This window comes from Vicugna pacos, chromosome 13, assembly GCF_048564905.1.
Source record: "Vicugna pacos chromosome 13, VicPac4, whole genome shotgun sequence".
NCBI lineage: Eukaryota > Metazoa > Chordata > Mammalia > Artiodactyla > Camelidae > Vicugna > Vicugna pacos.
Genome location: NC_132999.1, coordinates 39,449,680 through 39,475,265, shown reverse-complemented (window position 1 = coordinate 39,475,265; position 25,586 = coordinate 39,449,680). Strand labels below are relative to the sequence as shown.

At 40.8% G+C, this 25,586-nt stretch overlaps 1 protein-coding gene across 10 annotated transcripts in view; it reads left to right on the top strand.

Moving 5' to 3' along the window:
• The window catches only part of MACF1 (microtubule actin crosslinking factor 1), a 300,927-nt gene that overhangs the window by 146,600 nt on the left and 128,741 nt on the right, over positions 1–25,586 (top strand). For all 10 annotated transcript variants that reach the window (XM_072974708.1, XM_072974712.1, XM_072974711.1 and 7 more), the window contains exons 15-32: positions 224–352; positions 1,040–1,117; positions 1,716–1,877; positions 3,271–3,375; positions 3,985–4,080; positions 6,039–6,164; positions 8,597–8,749; positions 9,985–10,139; positions 13,236–13,362; positions 13,810–13,993; positions 14,435–14,604; positions 17,417–17,595; positions 18,435–18,573; positions 19,226–19,419; positions 20,484–20,646; positions 21,475–21,558; positions 23,981–24,088; positions 24,289–24,387. In XM_072974708.1, coding sequence (XP_072830809.1) covers positions 224–352; positions 1,040–1,117; positions 1,716–1,877; positions 3,271–3,375; positions 3,985–4,080; positions 6,039–6,164; positions 8,597–8,749; positions 9,985–10,139; positions 13,236–13,362; positions 13,810–13,993; positions 14,435–14,604; positions 17,417–17,595; positions 18,435–18,573; positions 19,226–19,419; positions 20,484–20,646; positions 21,475–21,558; positions 23,981–24,088; positions 24,289–24,387 — 2,451 coding nt within the window. The remainder of the gene's footprint in view (positions 1–223; positions 353–1,039; positions 1,118–1,715; positions 1,878–3,270; positions 3,376–3,984; positions 4,081–6,038; positions 6,165–8,596; positions 8,750–9,984; positions 10,140–13,235; positions 13,363–13,809; positions 13,994–14,434; positions 14,605–17,416; positions 17,596–18,434; positions 18,574–19,225; positions 19,420–20,483; positions 20,647–21,474; positions 21,559–23,980; positions 24,089–24,288; positions 24,388–25,586) is intronic.

The window sequence follows — 25,586 nt, the reverse complement described above, 5'->3', positions numbered from 1 at the left end:
GCGGCAGCGAAAGGCTGCTTCTGCTGCTGTGGCTGGTGGGGTTTAGTCTCCGGGTCCTTGGGGGCAGTTTTTCCTGTAGGAGGCCAAGCTAGAGATGGTTTAGATGTCCTTCTTCCCAGTCCCCTACCCCCAGCCCCCTTGTCCAAACATTGATTCTGACAATTTTCTTTCTCTGCCAACTAAGCAGTAAATTATTATATATGTATTTTTTTCTTTTTTTCAGATGAAACTGGAGCGGGCAGAGTGGGGCAATGACCTGCCTAGTGTGGAGCTGCAGCTGGAAACACAGCAGCACATCCACACCAGCGTGGAAGAACTGGGCTCAAGTGTCAAAGAGGCCAGGCTGTACGAGGTGCGTGGCATTCAGAATCCCCTGGCGGGGTGGGGGCGGGCTCGCAGCAGGGAGTGCACGGTGCCACTGTCCCCGAGGAGGAGGGGGCTCTGGAAAGGAGGGCTACCCGTGAGCAGCACTGCAGATCCCCTTTTCACAGAAGTGTCACTTGCTCTTTGAAATAATCTTGTGAGAAGGGTATTTTTTTAATTAACCTTTTTTTTTTTTTTTTACTGAAAAGATTAATGATACTGAAACCTAAGGTCAAAATTAGTAAGTAGTGAAAGCAGCTCCAAAAGTTCATGCTCTTCCCACTTCATCATCCACCTGCAATAGAGAGCTGATGAGAGACGCTGTCACTCGGTCTCTCCTCTCCCTCACTCATTCTGTCTTTCCATTTTTAAAAGCAACTGAGTAGTCTGAGGAATCCTCAGGAGTAGGTTTTGCTTAGAAACCCCGCAGAATTACTGGAAGCACAAGACCATGAGGTCTGTCGGGTGTGCTCACCGTGCTGAGCTGTTCCTCCCTTAGTGCTGCTCTGTGCTGTAAAATCTCACCCGGAGACTTGCTGTCCAAGCTTCTGTTTTCTCAGAGTAACCAGTGTCTACCTAAGTGCAGACATAATATTTGCATAGTTGATATCATACCGTGGATATAGTTTACTTACTCTTCCTCTAATATGTTTTTATTTCATTCCTTTCTTATCAGGGAAAAATGTCCCAAAATTTCCATACCAGTTATGTTGAGACTCTTGGAAAGCTGGAGACACAGTACTGTAAACTGAAGGTGAGTTTCGGCTAACTCTCTTGTGTTCCGTTCATAGAGAATCTGGTTCCCTAATTCAGAAAGCTCTTGGTTCAGCCTTGTTTTGATTTTCTGTTTATTAGATTATACTGCTTGCTGTGTAGTTGTTCACATGTATTAGAATATTTTCTCAGTTTTCTTGGTGGATCAGAAACCACTGCCCCTGAAAGTTTTGAGTCAGTAGAGCTTATCCTAGTTATCAGGCTTCACAAAAGCAGGGGCTCTATGTGTTCTGAGACATCACAACTGAAAGTTTCAGATTGACAGGGAGGGCGCTCCTCTTCTCTCTGTTACTCTGTATTCCTGTCTTTCAAGATTGTCCAGAGTGGGGCAAGCCCAGGATCATTCTTAATCTGGGGAGCCCCACAAAGGCCTGGTGAGTTTCACTTCCAGCTAGGATTGATGGGGGCTCCCCGGGAGTCCTGCACCAAACCTGTACTAAATTTAAGTCTGCGGAGAAGCACCTAGAGATTAAACAGCAAGGCTAAATGCATTTCCTCAGCTATTCTTTCCTTTGATGTCAAATGTGCTGTCTTCTACAGACTGGCAGTTCCAACCTTGTAATCCTTCCTTTGTCTAGGAAACTTCTAGCTTCCGGATGAGGCACCTTCAGAGCCTGCATAAATTTGTCTCCAGAGCTACAGCTGAGTTGATCTGGTTGAATGAGAAGGAGGAGGAGGAACTAGCATATGATTGGAGTGACAACAATCCCAATATCTCAGCCAAGAAAAATTACTTCTCTGTGAGTCTAGCACAACAGACCTGTCATATTTTGTAATAGCAGCAGAAGGAGCCCCAGGGGCTAGTCTGCTGAGAGCTTGGGTTTCTAGACTTGCATTTTGCTAGACAGAAATAGGGACCCTACTTAATGCATCTGTTCCTGTGAGAAGTGTATGTGGAGAGAGAGGAGACCCAGCCCTAGAATGAGTTTATTTAGAATGCACTCAGAAAGGCAGTGTCTTGGGTGAAGAGAGCAGCAGCCTGCAAATATAACTTTGTGGTCAAGGTTGTAGGCTTTGGAATGAGACAGGCCGAACATCAAATTCTTGCTTCTCTGCTTATTAGCTCTGTGGCCTTGGCAGGTCATTTAATCTCCATCGACCCCTGTAAAGTGGGGTAACAGTACCACTTCAAAGGGTTGTGTAAAAGGCTAAGATTAAGTTAATCTGGCAAAGGGCTTAGAATAGTGCTTAATATTGATTAACTGACATATGTTCTTGGCTTCTCACAGATTCTGAATTCTATTTAATAATTTTTTATAAAAGGAGAAGGAAAATGTAGCATTGGACGGTGCTTTTTATTCTTTTTAATGAAAGATATACACAAATTAGTAGGATTATTTTTTGCTATTTTCACTATTTCCACATTTCAGAGAATTTTTTAGGATATTGTAAACCTCGTGCAAATAGGAAGGTTTTTAATAACGCTTCATTAGAGAATGGCGTACGATTCTTTTGAAGTAAAGAAGAAAGAATAGATACTATTAATATAATAAACTGTATGAGAACAGAAGTTAGGCTATGATAGGGACCTAAAGAAAGTGCTCAGAGAGGGGGGAGGGTACAGCTCAGTGGTAGAGTGCATGCCTAGCATGCACAAGGTTCTGGGTTCAATCCCCAGTCCTTCCACTAAGTAAGTAAATAAATAAATCTAATTACCCACCCACCCCCACCCCAAAAATGCTCAGAGAGCACCAAGAAGAAGGGATCAAATCTGATAGCAAAGATCAGTACCCAGCTTTACAGAAGAGCTGGCATCTAAATTGGGTCCTACAGTGTTCATAAAATGCAGGGCCAGAGGAGGGCACTGCAGGCTGAGGGTGCAGTCTGAGCAAAGCCAGCCAGTGATAAGGATCAGGCACAGTGTTCGGCGGGTGCTGACATGAATCGTCTGCTCCAGCCACACTCCCTCCTTTCTCTGCCTTGGGTCTCATCCTGTGTTCCCCCGCTCACTCAGGTCTGGCTCGGGTCCCGTATCCTTTGTGAATCATTCTCCAGTAATTCCAGCATTTTTGCTCTCTTCTGAAGTCCTCCCACACGTACTGTTTATACATCTCATTTTGGAACACAGCTTTTCCTTGATTGCTGCTACTCCCTTAAAAGCACCTAGTGAATAAAACTGAATTCAATTTTCAGGAGTTGACGATGGAACTGGAGGAGAAACAGGACGTGTTTCGGTCTCTACAAGATACAGCCGAGCTGCTGTCACTTGAGAACCACCCAGCCAAGCAGACTGTGGAGGTAGGTGACTTGAGAAAGTGTGAGGGTGTAGTGCCCAGAGGCTGTTATTATAAAAATATTCAAATCAAAGACTTAGTTCTGCTGAAGCACCTGGAGGAAGTGTCAGGGATCACTAGTCTTGGGTCTTCTCCCTTTTCACCCCAGCCCCCAGAACACTACAAACAGTTTTGTTAAGTCTACGGAGAATATTACGAGAAACAGAAGAGGTAGTGACTCCTAACTTGCTGGGGAAAGTGACTTAAACCATGTTTTTTCAAATAACTAGACAGATCCTCCTTTTATTGATGTGGTTGCTGTGCCTGGAGAAGAGAGGCAGTGGGGGAATCCAGAGGGATTTGCTTAGGCCTGGGTTTTGCTAACTAGATCATTTAGTTGCAACTGAGTGTAGAAGAGGCCTTTTCTATGTAGCCGCTTCTAACAAAACCATGTTGGATAAAAGACAAGCATCTCTCTCATGGGAAGCTTTGAGCAGATGCCAGTCAAGTATTTCCGTGTACCTTCTGTTGGCCTCTCTGTCACTAGCAGAGTTGTACTTGAAAGAGTACATTGCACACGTATAGCAGGTCTGTTAAACCCGTGCCCTTCTGTCCGTGTGCCTGCTTGTTGCAGGCGTACAGTGCCGCTGTCCAGTCCCAGTTGCAGTGGATGAAGCAGCTGTGCTTGTGTGTGGAGCAGCACGTGAAAGAGAATACTGCTTACTTTCAGGTATGTGGGCTAGTGTCTGTGTGCATATCTATGTGAGTGTGTGTGTTCATCAGAGAGAATGAGAATACCCTTTTTTATTCAGCCAAGTGATTGTGTGTGTGCAAGCATGCACATGGGAGGGGGAGGTTAAAAACACATTTGTGTCAGTTAACCTTTACTGTATAAACCACTACCCCAAAACTTGGTTGCTTAAGAAAGCAATCATTCAGTTAGCTCGTTTTTCTGTGGGTCAGCAGTTTGTGCTAGGCTCAGCCCAAGGCTTTTTCTCATCTTGCCTGGTTGGCACGTGGCTGTAGGCAGTCGGCAGGCAGGCTGGGGGCCAGTCGGTCCCAAATGGTGTCACTCATATGTCTGACAGTTGGCTGGGGTGGTGGGGTACAAGTCCATAGCCTCCAGTAGGCTAGCCTAGGCTTCTTTGCAGAGTAGCTGTGTTCCATAAGCAGCAAGAGAGGGCAAGTCCCAGTGCACAGGCACTTTTTTTCTGCTGTCACGTATATTAATATGCCACGCTCAGCTTCAAGAGGAGAAATAGACTCCTGATGGGAGGGGCTGTAAAATAACAGGATTTTTTTTTCCCTTCAGCCTGTCACCACATCAGGAACATACTGCTTTAAAAAAAAAAAGTACACCAACCTTAAAAAAAAAAAAGAACATACTGCTTAATCAAAACTATAATGAGGTATCACCTCTCACTGGTCAGAATGGCCATCATTAAAAACTCTACAAGTAACAAATGCTAGAGAGGGTGTAGGAAAAGGGGAACCCTCCTACACTATTGGTGGAAATGTAAATTGGTGCAGCCACTGTGGAAAACAGTATGGAGATTCCTTTAAAAAACTAAAAATAGAGTTACCATATGATTCATCAGCCCCACTTCTGGACATATATCTGGGTAAAACTATAACTCAAAAAGATGCATGCACCCCAGCGTTCATAGCAGCACTATTTACAATAGCCAAGACATGGAAGCAACCTAAATGTCCATTGACAGATGAATGGATAAGGATGTGGTATGTACACACACACACACACACACACACTAGGATATTACTTAGCCATAAAAAAGAATGAAATAATGCCATTTGTAGCTACTTGGATGGGCCTAGAGATGATCATACTAAGTGAAGTCAGAGAAAGACAAATGCCATAGGATGTCATTTATATGTGGAATCTAAAATATAATAGAAGTGAACTTATTTACAAAACAGAAACAGACTCACACACATAGAAGACAAATTTATGGTTACCAAAGGGAAAAGGGAGTGAGGGAAGGATAATTAAGAGTTTGGGGTCAGCAATTACAAACTATTATGTAGAAAATGCATAAACAAGATCCCACAGTATAGCACAGGGAGCTATAATCAATATTCTGTAATAAACCATAATGGAAAAGAATATGAAAAAGAATGTGTATCTATCTATCTGTCTATCTAATACAGAATCACTTTGCTGTACACTAGAAACTAACACAACATTGTAAGTCAACTACACTTCAATTTAAAACAAAAAAGAACATACTGCTTGTTTTCAGGTGAGGGTGGGAGGAGGAAATAAGCTATTATCTCTGGTTTTGCTCGAAATTAAATACACTCTCCGATCATTTTGTGATCATATCAATGAACTGAAACATTTGATCACTCAACCTCCAGGCTTTTCATGATATAAACCTCACAGTTAAGTGCTGTGCCTGCCAGAAATCAAGAGGAAAGAGCAGTGATTTCTGAGGGGGTGAAGCAGACTGACTCTTCTGTTGGACTGAGTAGTGGTAGTGGTCACAGCTATTTCCCTGGCTTGGTGTTTTAAGCCCTCCACTCTGTACTTCCAGGGCCTTTGTAATGAGGTGTCCCTAATCCAGGGTCATGTAATCATCCCCTCACAGTAAGGTGGTTCTCTCTGCATTAACATCTTGGTGCTGTGATGTACTAAGCACGAGGCACCCCTCCCTCTTATCCCCGCAGTTCTTCAGTGATGCACGAGACCTGGAATCATTCCTGAGGAACCTCCAAGACTCCATCAAACGAAAGTATTCCTGCGACCACAGCACCAGCTTATCCCGCCTGGAGGACCTGCTGCAGGACTCCATGGTGGGTGTTGCGTCAGTGGGATGATTGCTTCTGAGAAACAGAGTAAACCCTGTCAGCTGCTGCTGTTTATATCCTTAAACGCTCCAGGGTTGTGGGTCATTATTATAAAGTTTGGCTCACAGTTAGTTAGAGTTTAATCAATTTTGTTCTTTTTCCTTTTTTCTTAAAGAAGTTGCTAATAAAGAGTTCTTTGGGTAAAGGCCTAGTTATCTGCCCTTGAGCCACATAGCGCTGCATTGTTCCTATTTGAATTCGATGTTTGGAGGCAAAGATGGGGTGTAGAGCATGAAAAATAGGGTTGACAAGATTAGCTGACACCAAATTATTTTTTACTCTGATGCAAAGAGAATTAAAACAAAACACCAATGAGCTAGACTTGAGCCAATTTTTTTCCTCCTTGGAAATTTTCTTTTGGTAAAAATGAGGTATTCAAAAATTGAGTTCAATTAAGGACAACCTTAAAATCTTTAGATGTAATGCAGAATTTGTCTAGTCTATTTATGGAGCAGTATAAACTTTTTAAAAGTAGTTTTGCATCCAGTATTTAATTCCAATAAAATATACATTTTTTTCTCCATTGAACAATTCCTTCAAGGGTACTGGTAGTAAAATCAGCAGCAGACTACTTACATTTATTGAGCGTGTATTACACAGAATTGGCAAGACAGGGTTCAAGCTACATCTCAAATTAAGATAGAAATGTGTGTATAATAGGGAAATTACTTTTCTTGTATGAGAAGCCAGGGGAGTCTCACGTTTCAACAGAAAATTATAAATAAGAGAACCAGAATAATCCAAAACAGCATCATTTTTTCCATGAGTGAGACTTGGACATTTAAACACTTTCAGGTATTGTAAAGCTATGAATGGATTCAGTGTTTCACATGGGCAGATAATCTGTTGATTTAATTAATTTGGAATGAAAGATAAAGACCTGACTTTCCGATGTTGTCTCTAAAATGTCTCTCTTGGAGGTACTTCATGTATGAAGGAGGAATATAATAATCCGTGGCTATTATCTCCTCCCTCCCACAGAGTACCTTCCTGTCATAGGGTAACTCCTCTGCAATTGTTGTCATATCTTCTCTTCTCGAGGGCCGCTGCTCTGTTCCCTCCTCTCCAGGTCAGGGGCGTCGGGTTGGCGGCGTCATCGGGGCATGAAGTCACCTGGGTCTGCTCCTCAGCTTGTCCTCAGCTTGTCCGTCAGGTTCGGGAGCATCTGTCATGGCTTCTGGTTCTTTTCAGAACTTTTACCACGCTGAGCACTTGGTCTCTGGAGCTTGAGATGTTTGTCTGTGGGTTAGACAGAAACTGACATCTTTATTGCAAGGAAACTGAAATGGGTAGAGCAACTCTCAAGACTGGAACAGTGTGGCTGTCTCCCTGACATATTCCATTCCTCTTTCTTAACTAATAAGTTAAAGTTGTATTTCTTCCAATCATGCTCCCGGGGACAGGCACAGGTAGTTTATTTAAGCATTTCTTTTTCTTTACTTGCATATTCTTAATTCTTTAATGGCATTTCTTAACATTATTAACTCTTTACTCATCACATCTACTTCCATCCTAAGAAAGCCCTCTTCTGGGGACTTTTTGTACCTCAAAATGGCCTTGAAACATCCTGGTTAATGGATAAAGGTTATCTTTTACTCTCTAATGGAATTGGTAGTAGATTGCTACCAATTTCGTTGACAAGAAGTTCATTAGTTTTTAAGATAATTGGATTTGCAGAGACTTGAGTTTCAATTTTGCATGATACATCTTTCAAACCAGTCAAATTTATATAAATACAGCACAGCAGGACTCTCAATGGTAGACCCTAAATCATTTGTCATGATGCCTTCACCAATAGCATTGGTTTCTAGACTGTTGGTTGAAGAGCTAAGATCTTTCTCTTATTTAAGAAAGTAAAATATTTGTAGTAGGGCTTGAGAAATATCATTATTTAAAAAAAAAAAAAAAGAGCGTAACTCTAGCTTCTCCTAAGCAGAGAGGCAAGAACTGGCTTCTGCCATGAGAAATTGAATAATAATAACAAACGCCACAACCTAGTTATTATTATTATTATTTTTAACTTCCATGTTCTCAAACCTTATTTGGAGAAATCCTTTGTTAGCTGTATAGCTGTATTTGGCAGCTAGAAATTCTTTTTGGTTTTATTTGTTCATTTATTTTTGCATGTGGCTTTATGGCTTGTGAAAAGGACACAGGGAGAAAGCTGCAAAATTTGAGCACAAAAGTACTTAGCAGCAGACAGAAGCATCCTCTCCTGTTTTCTTTATCCTTGTGTTTCTAAGATGGCTCCACGAAGGATCCCTACTTAACTGAGAAGTGACATTCTCAGAGGGAGTGGAGCACTCAGTTTTCTTTGTTGACTTAGTCTTCCCAAGGAGCAACATTAATGTCTTTTTGGTTTTCTTCTCATTTTGTAGGATGAAAAGGAGCAGCTTATACAGTCCAAGAGTTCTGTTGCCAGTCTTGTTGGGAGATCAAAATCCATTGTTCAGCTAAAGCCACGCAGTCCCGACCACACGCTAAGGAGCACCATTTCCGTGAAGGCCATCTGTGACTACCGGCAGATCGAGGTGAGGAGGTAGAAAGGGTACCTTCCGTTCCAGAGGGAAGCAAAGGCCAAGGGAAGCCTTCAGTTAGGGTTATGATAATAAGAAAGTCAAATGATAAAGTTCTTTTATTAGAACTTACACATGCTCAGATCTCTTCTATCACTTAAAAAAAAAAAGCCTCAACTTTACAATCCTGACCTGCTCCCTGCGTCAGTAATTGGCATCATTATCAACCCAGTTGCCTACGTGTGGACAGAAATAGTGCTTTGTCGCGCCCAGGAGAGATCCTTGACTCCTCCCCTCTAGTCCCCTACAGCTAAGAGGACTATCAAGTCACTACTGGCTTGTAAATAAATATCCCTTCAGTGTACTTCTTTCTGTCCTACCTCAGTTTCTTTCATTTGGATCATTGCGTCACCCTCCTCATTCAATGTGTTCTTTATCGTACCACCAGCATGATCTTTAGAAAAAGAAGTCAACTCTTGCTTAAGTCCTACAACAATTCCCTGTTTCTGTTTAGAAAGTCTAAATTCCTTAATGTGATCTCTTTACCTCTCTAACCAAGACCTGGTCTTGTCCCTTCCATGCATTCCCTGGTAAATTGCGTTTGTCACACAGTGTTGTAACCAAATACCCTATCAGAATATGTGTAATATAGACCATGTTTGGCAGCTTACCATTTTACTGTTTTTATTTCCAGTGGTCTAGCACACTTCCAAGCACCCAGTAGGCTCCATACATGTTTGTTATACAAAAGAATGAATGAACTTTCCCTGTACTTTTCTGTGGCTCCGTATTTCTGTCTATAAAATAGAGATGATAATGTTGGTTACTTGTCTCCCAAGAGAAAAAATTGATGATTTCAGATGCTTAAACATTTTCAGGAAGGAGGAGGAGGAAGTATCATGAAAGCAAAGTTGTAAATATTCATGTCCCTTAAGTTTTTATCCTAATGATTCTAGATACAGTGAGATTGCTTTTAGAGGTCTGAAAGTCTCCTTATAACTTTCATATACTAAGTTACTTGACATGTAACAAGCATTTAATAAACACTTGCTTCCTTGATTTGATGTCACAACCTTTCCTGGGTTGTGTATTTATACATTATTTTTTTTGTCAAATTCAGAAACTCTAAGTAATGGCAGATCTCCAAAATGATTTTCCCTTAAGGATTTCGTGGCCTTGAGGTCAGGCACCAGGTAATAATGGGTTGTTGGTTTATCCGTTAGCAATAACTTGTAAATTTGTCTCTTCAGATCACTATTTGCAAGAATGATGAGTGTGTATTGGAAGATAATTCACAGCGGACCAAGTGGAAAGTGATCAGCCCCACAGGGAATGAGGCAATGGTGCCATCGGTCTGCTTCCTCATCCCCCCACCCAATAAGGATGCCATTGAGATGGCCAGCAGGTAACTCAGCTCAACTGCCACTGTGTACTGCCACCTCCACCCTTTGGCTGGGTGAACTGATGGAGGGATGAATCTGCATTTGTGATCTGGAACAGAAGGACCAAGTTTTAAAGATTCTCTTGGGGAAAATCTCCTGTTAGGATATCAAGTCTTGCACTGCTAGCCACATTGTAGATTTTCAATAAATGCCTGTGTTCCATTGAGATATCTCAGTGAGATATTCAGTGATAATTTTTTTTTAAGAATTCTTAGTCATAAACAGTTTACTCTCAGAAGTTAATTTTTGAACCGACAGCTGACTTTTCTTCTTTATATTCTATTAAAGTAATATGTGTATGGATTTTTAAAAGATGAATTATACCACAAGCTTATAATAAAAACAGGCAACCATCTCCCCCACCCCAGAGTTCTGCTTCCCAGAGTTAACTATCTTCAACTTGTGGAGTGATTTTTCTGGTTTTTAACCAGAAGTATGATTTTTCCCCCTGCTATTTCTTGATTTTTTTTTTCCTTTTGGAAATTATCTATTGACTTCCTACTCTAGGAAATTAACAGTTAGTTTTATACACACACACCTGCAATATACTTCTCCTTTACCCATCTTCCAAATGTAGTTTTATCATAATTTTTGTTTAAATCGATATTTTATTTGTTATCTTTACATTAAGTTGTTTACAGATGAACCATGTAGTACTTACGCCATTGTAGTAAGCCTTACCCAGGCACGTCTTACCTCTCTGAACTTATCCTCTGCCACCCTTTTTGCTTGGGCTCAGCTCCATGGTCTCGAGCACCACAAGCGTATTCTTGCCTCAGAGCCTTTATAGTTCCTCTGCTTGCTTTGTATGTTAACGTGATTCTGTCCCTCACCTTTTTGTTCCTCTAATCACCTTCATGCACCACAGTCCTACTCATTGCCTATCACTGTCTGTCTCCTTTACCCATCTTTATTTTTCTCCAGAACATTGAATACTGCCTAGCAGATTATACATTTGTTTATTGCATTTCCCCTCCCATTAGAAGTCCCGGAAGAATAGAGATTTTTGTATATTTTGTTTACCTCTGTATCCTCATCACCTAGAACCATTCCTGACATGTAGTAGGTATTCAATAAATGGTTGTTAAAGGAAAGAATGAATGAGTTCAGTGACTGAGTATATATATGAACAAATTAATTTTATTTACTTTCTTGAATAACTTTCTGTTTCCTTAGAGTTGATCATTGTTTTGTTTTTAAGTTTGCTTAGTTGTCTGTTTGCATATTACAAATTTATTCCCAAACTCTCCTACTTTACTGTAAAAGGCTTCTTAATTTGGCCAGTTTAAGGTAATTTTCATTTTTATTTTCTTTTGGAAACCTCTCTTCTGGATCATTTTGTCTTTCTTTTCCAGTCTGGACCTGCTCTGTAGGCCTGCTTCAGTATTGCTGTTCTGGCATTGTCCTTCATCTTCACCCTCAAGATTCCCTTTACCTCTCTTCTGTGTTGGACCCTCTGATTCCTAGTTTCCAAGCCTTATTTATTGGTTTATTCCCTGGTTTGGGAGAGTGCACTGTATAGTAGCTTGCTGAAAAAAAGTGCGTGAGAGGTAAAATTTTTAAGTCCTCTCATATCTGAAAATGTCTTTCTTCTCCCTTCATAATGAATTGGTCAGTTATGGAATTCTTCCAGAAATTCTTTTCACTCTGAACCTTGAAGATACTGTCACACTGTTTTCTAGTTTACAGGGTTTTTGTTGAGAAGTACATACAGTATGACTTTTATTCTTTATTTTTCTTCTTTTTTTTAGGTTTATGTAACTGTTAAATTCCCCCTTTGTAGTGAGCCATACTGTGGTTTTGACAAATGCTTAGAATTGTGTGTCCCTCCTTTCCATCATTTTCTGTCGTGATACAGAACAGTGTGACACGTTAACCTTTATTTTGGAGGCGGGTAATTAGGTTCATTTATTTATTTTTAGAGGAGGTACTGAGAATTGAACCCAGGACCTTGTGTATGCTAGGCATGTGCTCTACCACTTGAGCTGTATCCTTCCCCCACACTTCAACCTTTTGAATGAAATCTTTATCTCCTTGAAGATTTTAAACTCCTTCTCTTTGTCTTTAATCTTTGAAGGGGATGCTATGTCTTCAGAAGAGTGAGTCTTTGTGCTAACCCTGAATGCAAACTGGAAACTCATATCTTTCAGATCTGGGAAAATTTTTCTTAGATTAGTTCTTTAATTATTTCTTTTTCTATATTTTTTTCTGCTCTTGCTTTTAAAAACTCCCCTTTGTCAGATGTTGGATCTCCTGAACTGATTTTCTCATTTTTCTCTTAATTTCTTTCTGTCTTTTATTTCTTTGTATTTTTATTCTTTTTTGAGATTTCCTGAGCTTTTATTCCAACTTTGCTATCATTTTAGTGGGATTTTTGAAAAATGGAAAGATAAACTAATGGGGTTAATGTCTGTTATTTAACTGACATCCTGGCATCTCGTTTTCTGTCTTTTCCTTTGTATCTCACATTTCTCAGCTTGAAGAAATTCAAGGTAATGTCGTGTGTGTTGAGTTTTATCTGTGTATCTGAGCTTGTAAGTCGCCCAGAAGATGAGGCTGAATTAGGCATGGGATGCTTAAGAAAAAAATCTTCTCAAGCCCTTCATTCTACAGTTTCCTTTTATATGCCAGATGAATTTCTTACATTATTATTAACTTTTAATCATTATGGGAGCTTTGTAAATATATAGAACACAGCCAGGCACTTTTTAAGCATTGATGTTGTCATTTTTCACCAGTTTCAAATGGAGTTATTTTATCTCTAATTTTCTCTATCATTGCTTTCCCTGGATAGTCCTCTCTCTAATGTCTCAAAATTGTATTACATAATTGTATTACACTCAGGTAACATTTATGAGATTGCTAAATATGTGCTGACATAATATATATATATTTGCTGCAGCAAATTGTTAGGGGATCTCAGTTAATATGGATCTAAAGATTCTTCTGTTGTTAGTATTTGACTTGTTGCCTCTCTCTGCTCAGCATATAAGCTCAGTTCTGCTTATTCCACTTGAATGTGGAATTCAAGTCTTAGAAAAGCTGTGTGTTGTTCCTAGGGTGGAGCAGTCTTATCAGAAGGTGATGGCCCTTTGGCATCAACTACATGTGAACACCAAAAGCCTTATCTCCTGGAACTACCTGAGGAAGGACCTAGACCTTGTAAAGACCTGGAACCTGGAAAAGGTAATTATGACAGCTTTACCCCAGGTTCGGATCCTCTTGGCAAGATTTTTTCAGAAGAAACTTTTTTCCATTATCATGAGATATCTGCTCACCCAGTTGGTATAAAATGGAGTCAAGGATATTGCTTCAGGGTTACGGGCCTGAGGATCTTAGGAACTAGAAACTTTTGCATGAATATATGTAGTAGGGGAATACTGGTAAATTGACCACCATTAAGGTTTCCATCCAAGAGGGCCCAAAGAGTTCTTCTGAGGTGCTAGTAGTGTTCTCTTTCTTGATATGAATGCTGATTTTGTGGACAAATTCAATTTGTGAAAAACCAACAAGATTACAGTTACGGTTTGTGCAATGTTTTGTATATATGTCAAACATCAGTCAAAAGGGGAGGGAAAGAGAGAGCATTATGTTTCCATTCCACTGAAATGTCCTCTGGCCATTTCTCCACAGCTTCGCTCCTCAGCACCAGGGGAGTGCCACCAGGTTATGAAGAACCTGCAGGCCCACTATGAAGACTTTCTGCAGGAGAGCCGTGACTCGGCGCTCTTCTCAGTGGCTGACCGTCTGCGCTTGGAAGAGGAGGTGGAGGCTTGTAAAACCCACTTCCAGCACCTGCTGAAGTCCATAGAGAATGGTGTGTGCCTTGGGAAGAGGAGAGCAGGGGTGGAAGGAGAGCCCTGAAGGGTGCTGCTGGCCCCACCATGTAGGCTAGAGAATACCATCATCACCTTTTCACCATTTGAGTTGCTAAAAAAACTTGAGAAAGAAAAATTTGTAGAGATGAGTTCTCAAAATCAGATCATGGAAGAAGAAACCATATTTCAGTTATTATTGCTAATTATTCTATCATATTTTCTTGTGCAAACAACACGTTTGGATCCTTAAAGATCAGTATATAATACAGGGAATTTAGGAACAGGCAGAAGGTTCCCCATATAAGGTCTTGCTTTCATTCGTGGAATATCAAGTCTGCTGGAACCAGTGGTTCCCTCTCTGTAAGGGTGAATCTGTTGTTCTCAGGTTTGCTGATCTCTGTTGTGGTGCCTAATGGTCTTCTGTGCTTGTGCATTCACAGAGGACAAAGAGGAAACTGTGGCCAAGATGTACATTTCAGAGCTGAAGAATATCCGGCTGCGCCTGGAGGAGTGTGAACAGAGGCTAATCAGACGAATTCAGTCCCCAGCCAGCTCTAAGGCTGACAGAGATGCCCGGCAGGACAGTGCATTAAGGATCGCAGAGCAAGAGGTAAGCCCTAAGAGCAAGTTGGGTGCTGATTGCAGAGCAAATGCTTTCAGAATGAATTAGAGGGCAAGAGATTATGGATCCTAAGGAATAAGGCAACAGATTGATGGCAGCGATACTCCACAATTCTTCCCTGCAGCCTGTAAATGCCTTTTACCCATGGAGAAGCATGGTTTCAGCTTCCAGGATATTGCTGGCTATTGACTAGTTCCCTACACAGTTGGGAAAGCAGACATTGGCAAATTGGTCTAAGTGCTGATTTGGGGCTGCATATTTTAAGACTGCTTAGTAGAGATGTCACTCTCTTCTCTGTCCCTTATATGCATGTGTTATTTTCTATGACATGGTTACTGTAAGTCACATGACTCCAAAAACAGTAAGGAAAGACAGATTCTGCTATGGGCTCTCACGCAAATTTTCTCTGTGACTTTGAACAGATGAACTCTCATCCTGAATTTCCTTTCTTATGAAATAGAGATAGTAATATGTGAGTCACAGCAGTGGTTTTGAAAATTAAGTGATATAATACATTTAATGAGCTTCCTGGAAAAGTAAAATAGTATAAAAATGTGCGGTAGTATTCTTAAAGTAAAAGTAGCAAATACTGCTTTGTTAGGTGCTCATGGGCATGCGAAGCAAGTAAGCCAAAGTCCTTGCTTTTGGCTTGTAGTGTAATTAAAGATGTATAAAAGGTTAAAGTCACAATTAGAGTCTTCAGTATAAGAGATGTCATTAGATAGTACCTGGTGTACTTCTGGATTTCCAAACAAGCATCGCTGTGGGAATTTAGAGTGTTACTGGGACATTTCTACTTGAGGTGGGACAGGAGGGCTCTGTGAAGAGTGTTAGATTTGATCTGGGGAACTTGAAGGGAATGGAAAGCAATGCCTAATGAGGACAAGTGAGTTTTCTTAAGTTTCTCTGTTGTTTTTAAGCCTAAAGAGGACGTTTCTCCTATTTAGAAACGAGGAGAGCCCAGGGTAATTTTCTTTGGTCAAGAAGGATCCAAAATGTCTGTGTGAGGCATGTCATATGAACCTGTAATTCTCATATTGAAGCTTTTTCGCTTTTCTGTAGTCATTCAAAATCTATCTGTCCCTGCAAAATAGAACATTTAAGAAATACAGGTTAATATTGAGCTCCACTGAAGGACCTTTTTTTAGAAAAAAAAATTTTTTTGAAACAGTTTCAGATACACAGAAAAGTTTTTATTCTTATATAGCCTTCACCTAGATTCCACAAATACTGACATTTTTCTACATCAGCTTTATCATTTTCTTCTACATATATATACATAATGATAACCGTGGTTTTTTTTAATGGTAACTTCCAGACATGATGCTGTTTTACTCCTGTATACTTCAGTGTACATTTCCCAAAACACGACAGGACAGTAAATAAAATCAGGAAGTGAACATTGATATAGTACTGTTATCTAAGACCTTAATTGAAATTTGATCAGTTGACCTAATAAATAAATGCCTTTTTGAGTGGTTTCCCGACCCCCATTATCCCCTGCAAAAAAGCATATTTTGGTGCAAGATTCAGTACAGTATTCCACATGGCATTGAGTTACTGTGTCTCTTTAGACTTTTTAACCTGAAACAATTTCTTGATTTCTCATCTGTCCCGACCTTAACACTTTTGAAGAGTGCAGCCCATTTATTTTGTAGACTCTCCCTCTGTGTGTGTTTATCTGAGTCTTCTTCGGGGTTAGATACGGGTTACACATTTTTGGCAGGAAGACTGCAGAAGTGATACTGTGTCCTCGGCGCATCCTATCAGGAGGCATGTGATGTTGATTTGTCCCCTCACTGGTGGTAGCTTTTATCACTTGTTGCTATTTTCCCCATTGTGGTCACTAAGTATCTTGTGAGGAGACACTTTGAGGCTACGTAAATATCCTGTTTCACATCAAACTTTCACCAGCTAGTTATAGCATCTGTTGTTGATGCTTGAATTAATTATTAGTGTGACTGTTGCCAAAAGGTGATTTTCTAATTCTGACATTCATTTAACGTTTCAAATTTTCCATTCTATCAATAGGGAAGAGCTTGCCTTCCCTGCTCGCTCCTTTCCTCCCTTGTTATATCAGTTTGGGCTTATGGAATCTTATTTTAATTCAGTGATTTGTAATTTGCTACTATCTTTATTTTGATGTTTGAAATTTCCCAAAGTTAGCTGTTGTTTAAAATGTTCTCATCGCTCTTTGAGTGCTTTCTTATTTCTTAAAACAAACAAAACAAGAAATTCTAGGTTCCTCCTGCCTTTACCAGCCCCATCTCCTGGAATCAGCCTTTTATCCAAGGAGTCCTGCTTCCTTTAGGTTCCTTTATTTAGAAACCAAGATCAGGTGCTAAGTGTGCTAATTTTTGTTGGGGTGTCTACTTCTAGGCCTGCTCAGCAGATAGAACATACTTGTAACTACAAATCCGTATGTATTTATCACCATCCAGTTCCAAACCAATAGTACAAGGCTTATTGTAACCTTTTCAGTTCTAACATGTGTAGATAGTGTTTTCAGAACTGGTAACTCATTCTGCTACAACAAGCAAACCTACTAACTAGAGTTTAATGTAATTCTTTTTGTCTTTAGCCTGAAGGTATGTCTGTAGTCAGTACTGTTCTCAGAAATTACTGGTGTGTATTCTTTCCTCTGCTTCCCCTTCAGTGCTGTTCCCTAGTTTATTCCATCACTCTCCTATATATGGCATTTGGGTTGTTTCCAATATTATGCTATTACAAACAAAGACTTCTTTCTAACTTCTTTGTTCAATTCTGTCTCTGTTTTTGTTATGTGTCTTGTTCATGATAGCACACCCAGGAGGATTTGCAGCAACTGAGGTCAGACTTGGATGCTATTTCCATGAAATGTAACAGCTTTCTCCATCAGTCCCCATCTGGTTCGAGTGTTCCAACTCTGCGCTCAGAACTCAATCTGCTGGTGGAGAAAATGGACCATGTATATGGCCTCTCCACTGTCTATTTGAACAAGTGAGTGAGCTGAGGGTTTGGGTCCAGAGGGCAGTGTTTTCCCTTGAGATGAGAAGAGAAAGTGCCTGGAGTGTTTCATGAACTATCCAGGGAGACTGCAGATCTTGAAGAGCTTGTACTCACGAAAAGAGACTTTGGCTTTAGTTCCAAATAACAGGGAATGTGTTCATTTGGGCTGCAACAAAAAATGTCAGGGATACAGAAGGGGAGTTGATTTACAGTTTTAGGACTATTTTGAACCTCATTTCTATTTGATTAGATACTGCTTTTATAAAAGAAAAAGCGGGGAGTGTGTATAGCTCAGTGGTAGAGCACATGCTCAGAATGCACGAGGTCCTGGGTTCAATCCCCAGCACCGCCATTAAAAATAAATAAATAAATAACTCTAATTACTTCCCACACACACACACACACACCAAGAAAAATAAATAAAAAATAAAAGAAAAAGGGACACTAAAGAATAAAAAGAAAAATTTTCAACTAAACTAAGTATTAGTCTTTGAAGGTCTTCCCTTCCCCACCCATCCCCAATCTATGACCTTGAGGAGAAAGATCTTAGAGCCTTCATAGTATTGAGTGGGTTTCTGGCCTCATGCCTTTTCTCCCATGTGCCCCCGTTTGTGTGTGTGTGTGTGTCCCAGTGCCACACAGAACTTTATTTTTAATTGGCTTAAATTGGCAGCACATTTATCATGCTTCCTTGTTTTTGTGAAACCCTGTCACCCTGCTATCATCTAGTAATGGTGAAACGGATTTTGGCAGTTGTGTTTTGTGAACCTCTCTATAGTGCTCCAGCCCTTAAAATGCATGTATTAATGGAAGTGATTTTATCCTCACAGGCTGAAGACAATCGATGTTATTGTGCGTGGCATCCAGGATGCTGAACTCTTAGTCAAAGGTTATGAAATCAAGCTGAGTCAAGAAGAAGCAGTACCAGCGGATCTCTCAGCTCTGGAGTCGCATCGGTCCACATTGCGGGTTTGTTGCTCTGGGTTTCCTTGGAGGGTGACTTAACATATCCGTTGCTTTGGGTTAGCAGAGAAATGCAGTTTTGGATGGCATGAGGCTGAGTTAAGTTTGCATTTGAATTCAGCAGAATATCATATAATATATTGTAATGTGGATCCAAAGAAGAAAAGGTTGAGAAATAATGTTGAGCTAGAAAGAGGGATAAGGACTATGCTTTTCTACTTATTTTTTCCCACTTCTCCCTAGTAAGATCATAGTCAATGGTTATGCTATAACAGCTTATCTGTTACCTCCTTTGATTCTCACAAGCAACTGTGGGAGAGGTAGAATGGGGAAGGGATTTTTCTCTCTATTTACAGATGAGGAAAACAAGATTCGTGTTGCCGAGTGACTCATCATGGTTTCCTGGCTTATAAGCAGTGGAGCCAGGTTTCAAACACAAGCTCTTTGCACATTTGTGTGTACTGTGCTGCCTGCCCTTGGCTGCCCAGTGTGCATGAGGACTTTGGAGGCATTTCCAGCGCACACAGTATAGGGTCTAACTTCTGAATCACAGATAGAAGGTGGAGCCCGCTGTAGACAGTGCCCTTGTCTCCTAACTTGGTCTGAGTCCTTTATAGCTGAAATGTATTTAACCTGTTGCTGCGCTTCTATTTTATAGCATTGGCTTGGTGATGCAAAGGACAAGAATTCAGTGTTTTCAGTCCTGGAGGAGGAAATTGCCAAGGCCAAGGTAGTGGCAGAGCAGCTGAGTCGTCTGACCCCAGAGCGAAACCTGGATTTGGAGCGCTGTCAGGAGAAAGGCTCCCAGCTGCAGGAGCGTTGGCACCGGGTCATTGCCCAGCTTGAGACCCGGTGAGTGGTGGCCCCACTCTTTTCTCCTGTTAGGATTCAGGAACTAAGGTTTTAAACAAAAATGGAGTTGTTTCTGTGTATCCTTGTTTAAAGGCAAAAATTGATAGGGAGGGGTAGAAATTAAGTGACAGTGTACATTCTACACAAGATAGGTGACGGGAAGTTGGGACCACCCTGGAGCAGTCCTGAGGCTTGCTGCTGGGTCGCAGTGATGGTCCTATTAGCAGCGCCTCTCCTGCGTCCCAGGGCTTAACTAGTTAGGCTGTGGTGACAATGGGATCTTAGAATATAGACTGGAAAAGTGGCCTAGTGATCTTTTTTCAAGGACAAAACCTGAGGTCTGGCTCTTGTTTTATTAGCTTTGAATCCAAGTATGAGTCAGTATTTATAGTGGGACTTTGCAGAATTTTTTACTTCCTTTTCATTTGCTAATTTAGTGGCTTCTATCTGTTACTTAAAGTTTGCTTCTGGTGACCAATTTGAATAGGAAATACCTATATGAGGCTAGGCTGGTTAGGAAAATATACAGGAAGAGGGGTTATAGAGACTCAGGTTTTGGATTGATTCTCTGTGATTGAATTATTATCCCAAGGCTAGTTAGACTAACAGCAGTGATATAGAAGCTGTTACTGGAATTAACAGTCAATAACTACTATTTTTCACCCACTCTACTCCTACTTTTCGCCCCAAGAAATACAGTGATTTATAAATTGTAGCTGGGGTACTCTGACAGGTACTCTGTCCTCAGAGGGCAGAAGGGTACAGGCAGTTCTACTGTATTGGAAACCTGGTAATGCTTGGCAACATGGGTGAAAATTTTGACAAGGATTATCATGGGATGCCGGCTCCCAAAGCAGTTTCCAGGCCTAGGAGGGCATGACTTGTTTCTACTCGCTTTTTAACCCCATAAGGGTACTAGCTACATGCATAGCTTCCACTCAGTATGCACTGCTGTTCCCCCCAAATAGAGGTGTGTGTTCTGTGATCAGGCCCAACTGGAGCCTCATTTATTTAATTGTATTTATACCAAGATCTCTGATAGCAATTTCCCTTTGCTTCTCCAGCCAATCTGAGCTAGAAAGTATCCAGGAAATTCTGGGAGATTACAGAGCCTGCCACGGAACTCTCATCAAATGGATTGAGGAAACCACTGCCCAGCAGGAAATGATGAAGCCAGGTCAGGCTGAGGATAGCAGAGTGCTGTCAGAGCAGCTCAGCCAGCAGACGGTAGGTGCGGCCGTAGCATGGTGGAAGTTGGGGGGATGGAGGGGTAGCTCACCGTAAAAGAGGATGTGCCAGCAATTAGCTTCCCCCAAATATTAAGACATTCTGAGTACTGTCTTCTGAAACGGGTTCAAGCAGGATGGTCTCAAGATACTGGTTTTGCATTTAGGCCAGATGACCTGTAAGTTCCCTTCCAATCTTGAGTTTCTGTGGATATATACTGAAATCACTAGATAGACAGAGTAAAATTACCTTGCTTTATTTTGTTTCTTGGTGGTACATTTTATTTTACTAGAATTAGAATATGGGAACGAAAACCCAGGGAAAGCTGTGAGTGGAAGAAAATTATTTCATTCAAAGCAGTTAATATTTGTTGGCCTTCGGGGTTTTTTTGTTTGTTTTGTTTAGCGTTTAGGTTAACTATATGAAGTCTGGATTAGATTGCCTGAATTCCAATCCTGGCTCCCTATCTTACTATAAGACCTTAAAATAGACATAGTGCGTAATTTAGTCAAACGGCCTCGTAAGATTATTGTAGTTAGGATTAAATGAAGTGATACATGTAAAATACTTAGAACAGTGGTTTTCACCAGACTAGCAGCATCAGTGTCACTTGGGAACACGTTAGAAATGCAAATTCTCAGATCTGCACCCAAACCTATCAAATTAGACATTCTGGAGGTGAGGCCCAGTAATCTGTGTTTAATCCAGTGTTCAAGGTGGTTCTGATGCAGCAAAGGTTTGAAAACCACTGCCTTTGAACATAGTAGATGCTCAGCTATTTCAGTGGTGATGATGAAAATAATAAGGTTGTGATATTTTGGTTCCTAGGAGCTGTTTGCAGAAATTGAGAGAAATCAGACAAAACTGGACCAGTGTCAAAAATTTTCCCAGCAATACTCCACTACTGTAAAGGTAACGCTACCATGTCCCCAAAGGAACATAAACAGTCTCCCACTTAGGAAGATCTCCATGTCTCCGTAGGTTTTGTTCCTGGACAAGTAAGCAGAGCTCTTCTGCCCCATCCTTAAGTTAATGCAGATGTGTGCTTCTTGTGGCCACACATTTGGGGATGCTCCGTGAGGTACTAGACATCAGCTGAGATTCAAGGAGTCTCTATTTGGATAACCCACTGGCCTCTTAAACTTACCATGTGAAAAAATAGAATGTTTGGGTTTTCTTCTGAAATATGCTTCTCACTGTCTTGCATATCTCAGGAAATGGTGTCACCATTTTCCTAGTTACTGAGGCACAAACCCAAGAGTCATCCTTAACTCTTCCCTTTGCCTTAAACTAAATAGTCTGTGAACAAATTGGCTCCATCTTCCAGTATATCCCAAATCTGATACCCCTCATTGCCCTCTCTCCCCAACTCCCCTGGTTCACATCTAAGTGAAGACTCTTCCGTATGCTACTCCAGTACCTCTGAGCTGATCTCTTGCTTCTACTCCTGCCTGCACAGGCTATTTTCCCACACAGTAGCCAGACTGACTTTTTTTAGAACATACTGCACATCATGAAACCTCAGACACCATCAATTATAAGCCACATTATTTTATGTACTACCAAAAAGGGAGAAACTGTACCAATTATGCAAATGCTATGTAAAGCATATTCCAATTTTAGAGATACTAAAATGTGGGGGAAATGTGTACCTTACGCATTTGAAATATGTAAATTGGATTGTGTCACTCTCCTACTTAGAACTGTCCAATGGCTTCATATCGTACTCCAGGAAAATTCTAAATCCTTATATGGTTGCTGAGGCTGTGCATGATCTGGCTCCCCCTCCTCCCTATTTCTCTGATAATGTCCTTAAATAAAATTGACCTGAGATTATTGTATATTTTTTGTTTTTCATGTGCCTTCCCACTAGAATGTAAGTTCCAGAGCAGCCAGGTTTTTTTTTGACTTGTTCCCCATTACGTGTATAGCACTCAGAACAATGATGAGTTCATAAAAGATGCTCGACAAATAGTTTTTGAATGAGTGCATTTCTTTAGTTAACAGCAGAAGACTTGGCATCACAAAGAGTTGAGCTCAAATCCTAGCTTCATCATTTTCCAGACTTAAGACTTTCAGCAGGCACTTAGCCCCTGTGAGTTTCTGTTGCTATAGCTACAAAATGTGAACAGCAACTACCTCACCGAGGGACTGCAAAAATTAAATGGGATAACGTATACTTAGGACAGTACCTCAGGCTTAAAATACATTTAGTAAATGTTAGCACGTGCTTTTATTATTATTACTATTTAATTATCACTACTACTTTTTTTTTTTTAACAGACTACTTAAGGAACTCATTCAGTGTTTTCCTCCTACCTAGAATTTTCTAAGTTGTCAACAGAAAGCAGGACATTTTAGGCAAAAAGAACTGCATATTCAGAGGCACAAGGAATAAAATACAATGATTATATGAGGACATGGCAGATATTCTAGTATAGTTAGAAGCTGTATGATACATGAGAAACAGATTGTGGAAAATAAGGGAAGATTGGGGCCAACCTATCAAAGGTCTGTTCAGTTTGTCTTTACTGTCTCTTCTTGCTCCTCAAACTGTGGTCTTTGAACCAGGAGCATTGGCATCACCTGGGAACTAGGCAGGAATGCAGGATCTTCAGCCTGCTGAGCTGAGATCTGCATGTTAACAACAAGACCCGGGTGCCTGTTGATATTTGAGAAGCTTTGCTCTAGGTCATTGAAAACTTACAAACAGAGGAACAAAGTGGTCACCTTTTGTCTTAGAAAAGTTAGTTGAGTAGCAGAACAGAAAATAAATTGGAGGTGAGACTCTAAGCAGGAGGGTAAGTAAGAGGCTATTGTACTGTCATGAGAGAGATGAAGAGGGCCTGGACCAGGGAAGCAGTCTCAGGGTTGCAGAGAAAGGGACAGGATAGCATGGCGAAAGGATAGGGTCAGCAAACAACAAACTGCAGACTCAGAAGTTAGCAAACTGTGACCCACAGGCTAAATCCAGCCTGCACACCTGTTTTATATGCCAATGAGAAACAGCTCTAAAAAAAATCAAACGAAGAATAATACCTCATGACGTGTGAAAATTATATGAACTTCAGCTTTCAGCGTCTGTAAGTCAGGTTTTGTCATAACACAGCCGTGCTCTTTCATTCACTCACGGCCCGTGGCTGCTCTCACGTGCAGTGGCCGAGATGAGTAGCCGTGACCGAGGCAGTACAGCCCTTTCTGGGAAAAGTGTGCTATCCTCTATTCTAAAGGATTGCCAAAATGCCTTTCATCAGTGAAATGCCATGATGCCACTGCGCGATGTGTGTGAGCTATCAACCCTGTGTAAATGTGGTCAAATGTCTTCCTCCCCCAGGACTATGAATTGCAACTGATGACATATAAGGCCTTCGTGGAATCACAGCAGAAATCCCCTGGCAAGCGCCGTCGCATGCTTTCCTCCTCAGATGCCATCACGCAAGAGGTGAAGGGGTGGGGAAAGGACACATGCCGCTGTCGCTCCCTCAAGGAAAGAGTCACTCATCGGGGCCTTAGAGTTTGTTTTAGGGCTCGCCTTACTGTGCAGCGTGTGGCTTCATGAAAACGCACTGTCAGCTATTTACATTGACTTTTCTGACCAGGTAACTGGGCTAAATTATTATTATTTTTTTTTTTGAACCATAGTTCATGGACTTAAGGACTCGCTACACAGCATTGGTGACCTTAACAACTCAGCACGTGAAATACATCAGTGATGCGCTCCAGCGGCTGGAGGAGGAGGAGGTGAGGACAGCTGGGTCCTGAATCATCTTGAAAGTAGAATAAAAAAGTCTGTGCCTTCTGTCGAGAGTTTCCGTGCATGCACAGCGAGGTCCGTCGTTTACAGCGGTCGTGTTCCGACATTGCTGTGCACACGGCATCAGCGAACACTTGCGCATGTAGGGAGAAGAGGGCTAGGTTCCTGCCAGCCTCCGGTCACAACAGTTTTGTCAACAGATAAAGCACAACCTGGTTTTACATGTGTTTTTGTTTAAAAACACCTTATTTAATATGTCTTGTTGATTCACTAACATTGAGATTACGGCCAAGAGCAGTGTAACTCCTGAAAAGAGCTTATTAAACACGTATTAGGCACATCACAGCCTTCCAGCACTTAGGACACAAGAGCACTTCAGCACCACACTTGGGCCCATTTTAAACAGTGAAATCACTAACAGAAAGCCAAAAATATGAAAAACATGGCACTGAAAAGACTGTGGGAAGGACACTTATTGACACTAAAAGAGCTGGAACGAGAAGGCGGGTTATCACCTTGTTCTACCTCAGATGGAAGCATTTGGCGGCTAAATTTTTTTTGCCACTCTGTGCATGTCTGGGGATTACTGTGAAAATACTGCAAGTATTGATTCTAGGGTTACAAATAAAGTTTAACGAGTAGATAAATCCACAAATATGGAATCTGTGAACAATGAGCCTTGACTGTCTCGTGTCCATTACTCCCATGTCCAAGTATCTTTATTATAGAAATGTTATAAGTATGAAGAAAGGAATGTGAACACAAATCCTTAATTTGTTAAAGGGACATATTGGAAACATCTAAATTCCATATGCTGGAATGCTACAAAGCTATTAAACATAATGAAATAGATTTAAATGAACTGACATGGAAAGATATTTATAATATATTATTTGAGAGAAAAAGCAAGTTAGAATACTATGTATAATTATGATTTCAGTAAAAAAGAATGATAAACTGTACCACAAAGACACAATATGAGCATACAACAAGTTTATAAATATACCAAATTTCTGGGGAAATGAGATTAAAGGGGCATATATTAGGCATTTCAGATTGTTTGAATTTGTTGTAATGCATATGCAGTATTTTTGTAATTATAAAATTCTTCTATGGCTTTGCAAAATAAATTTCCACATATTTAGCAACTCATCTGAAAGAAATGCTGTTGGAAACATTAGCCCAT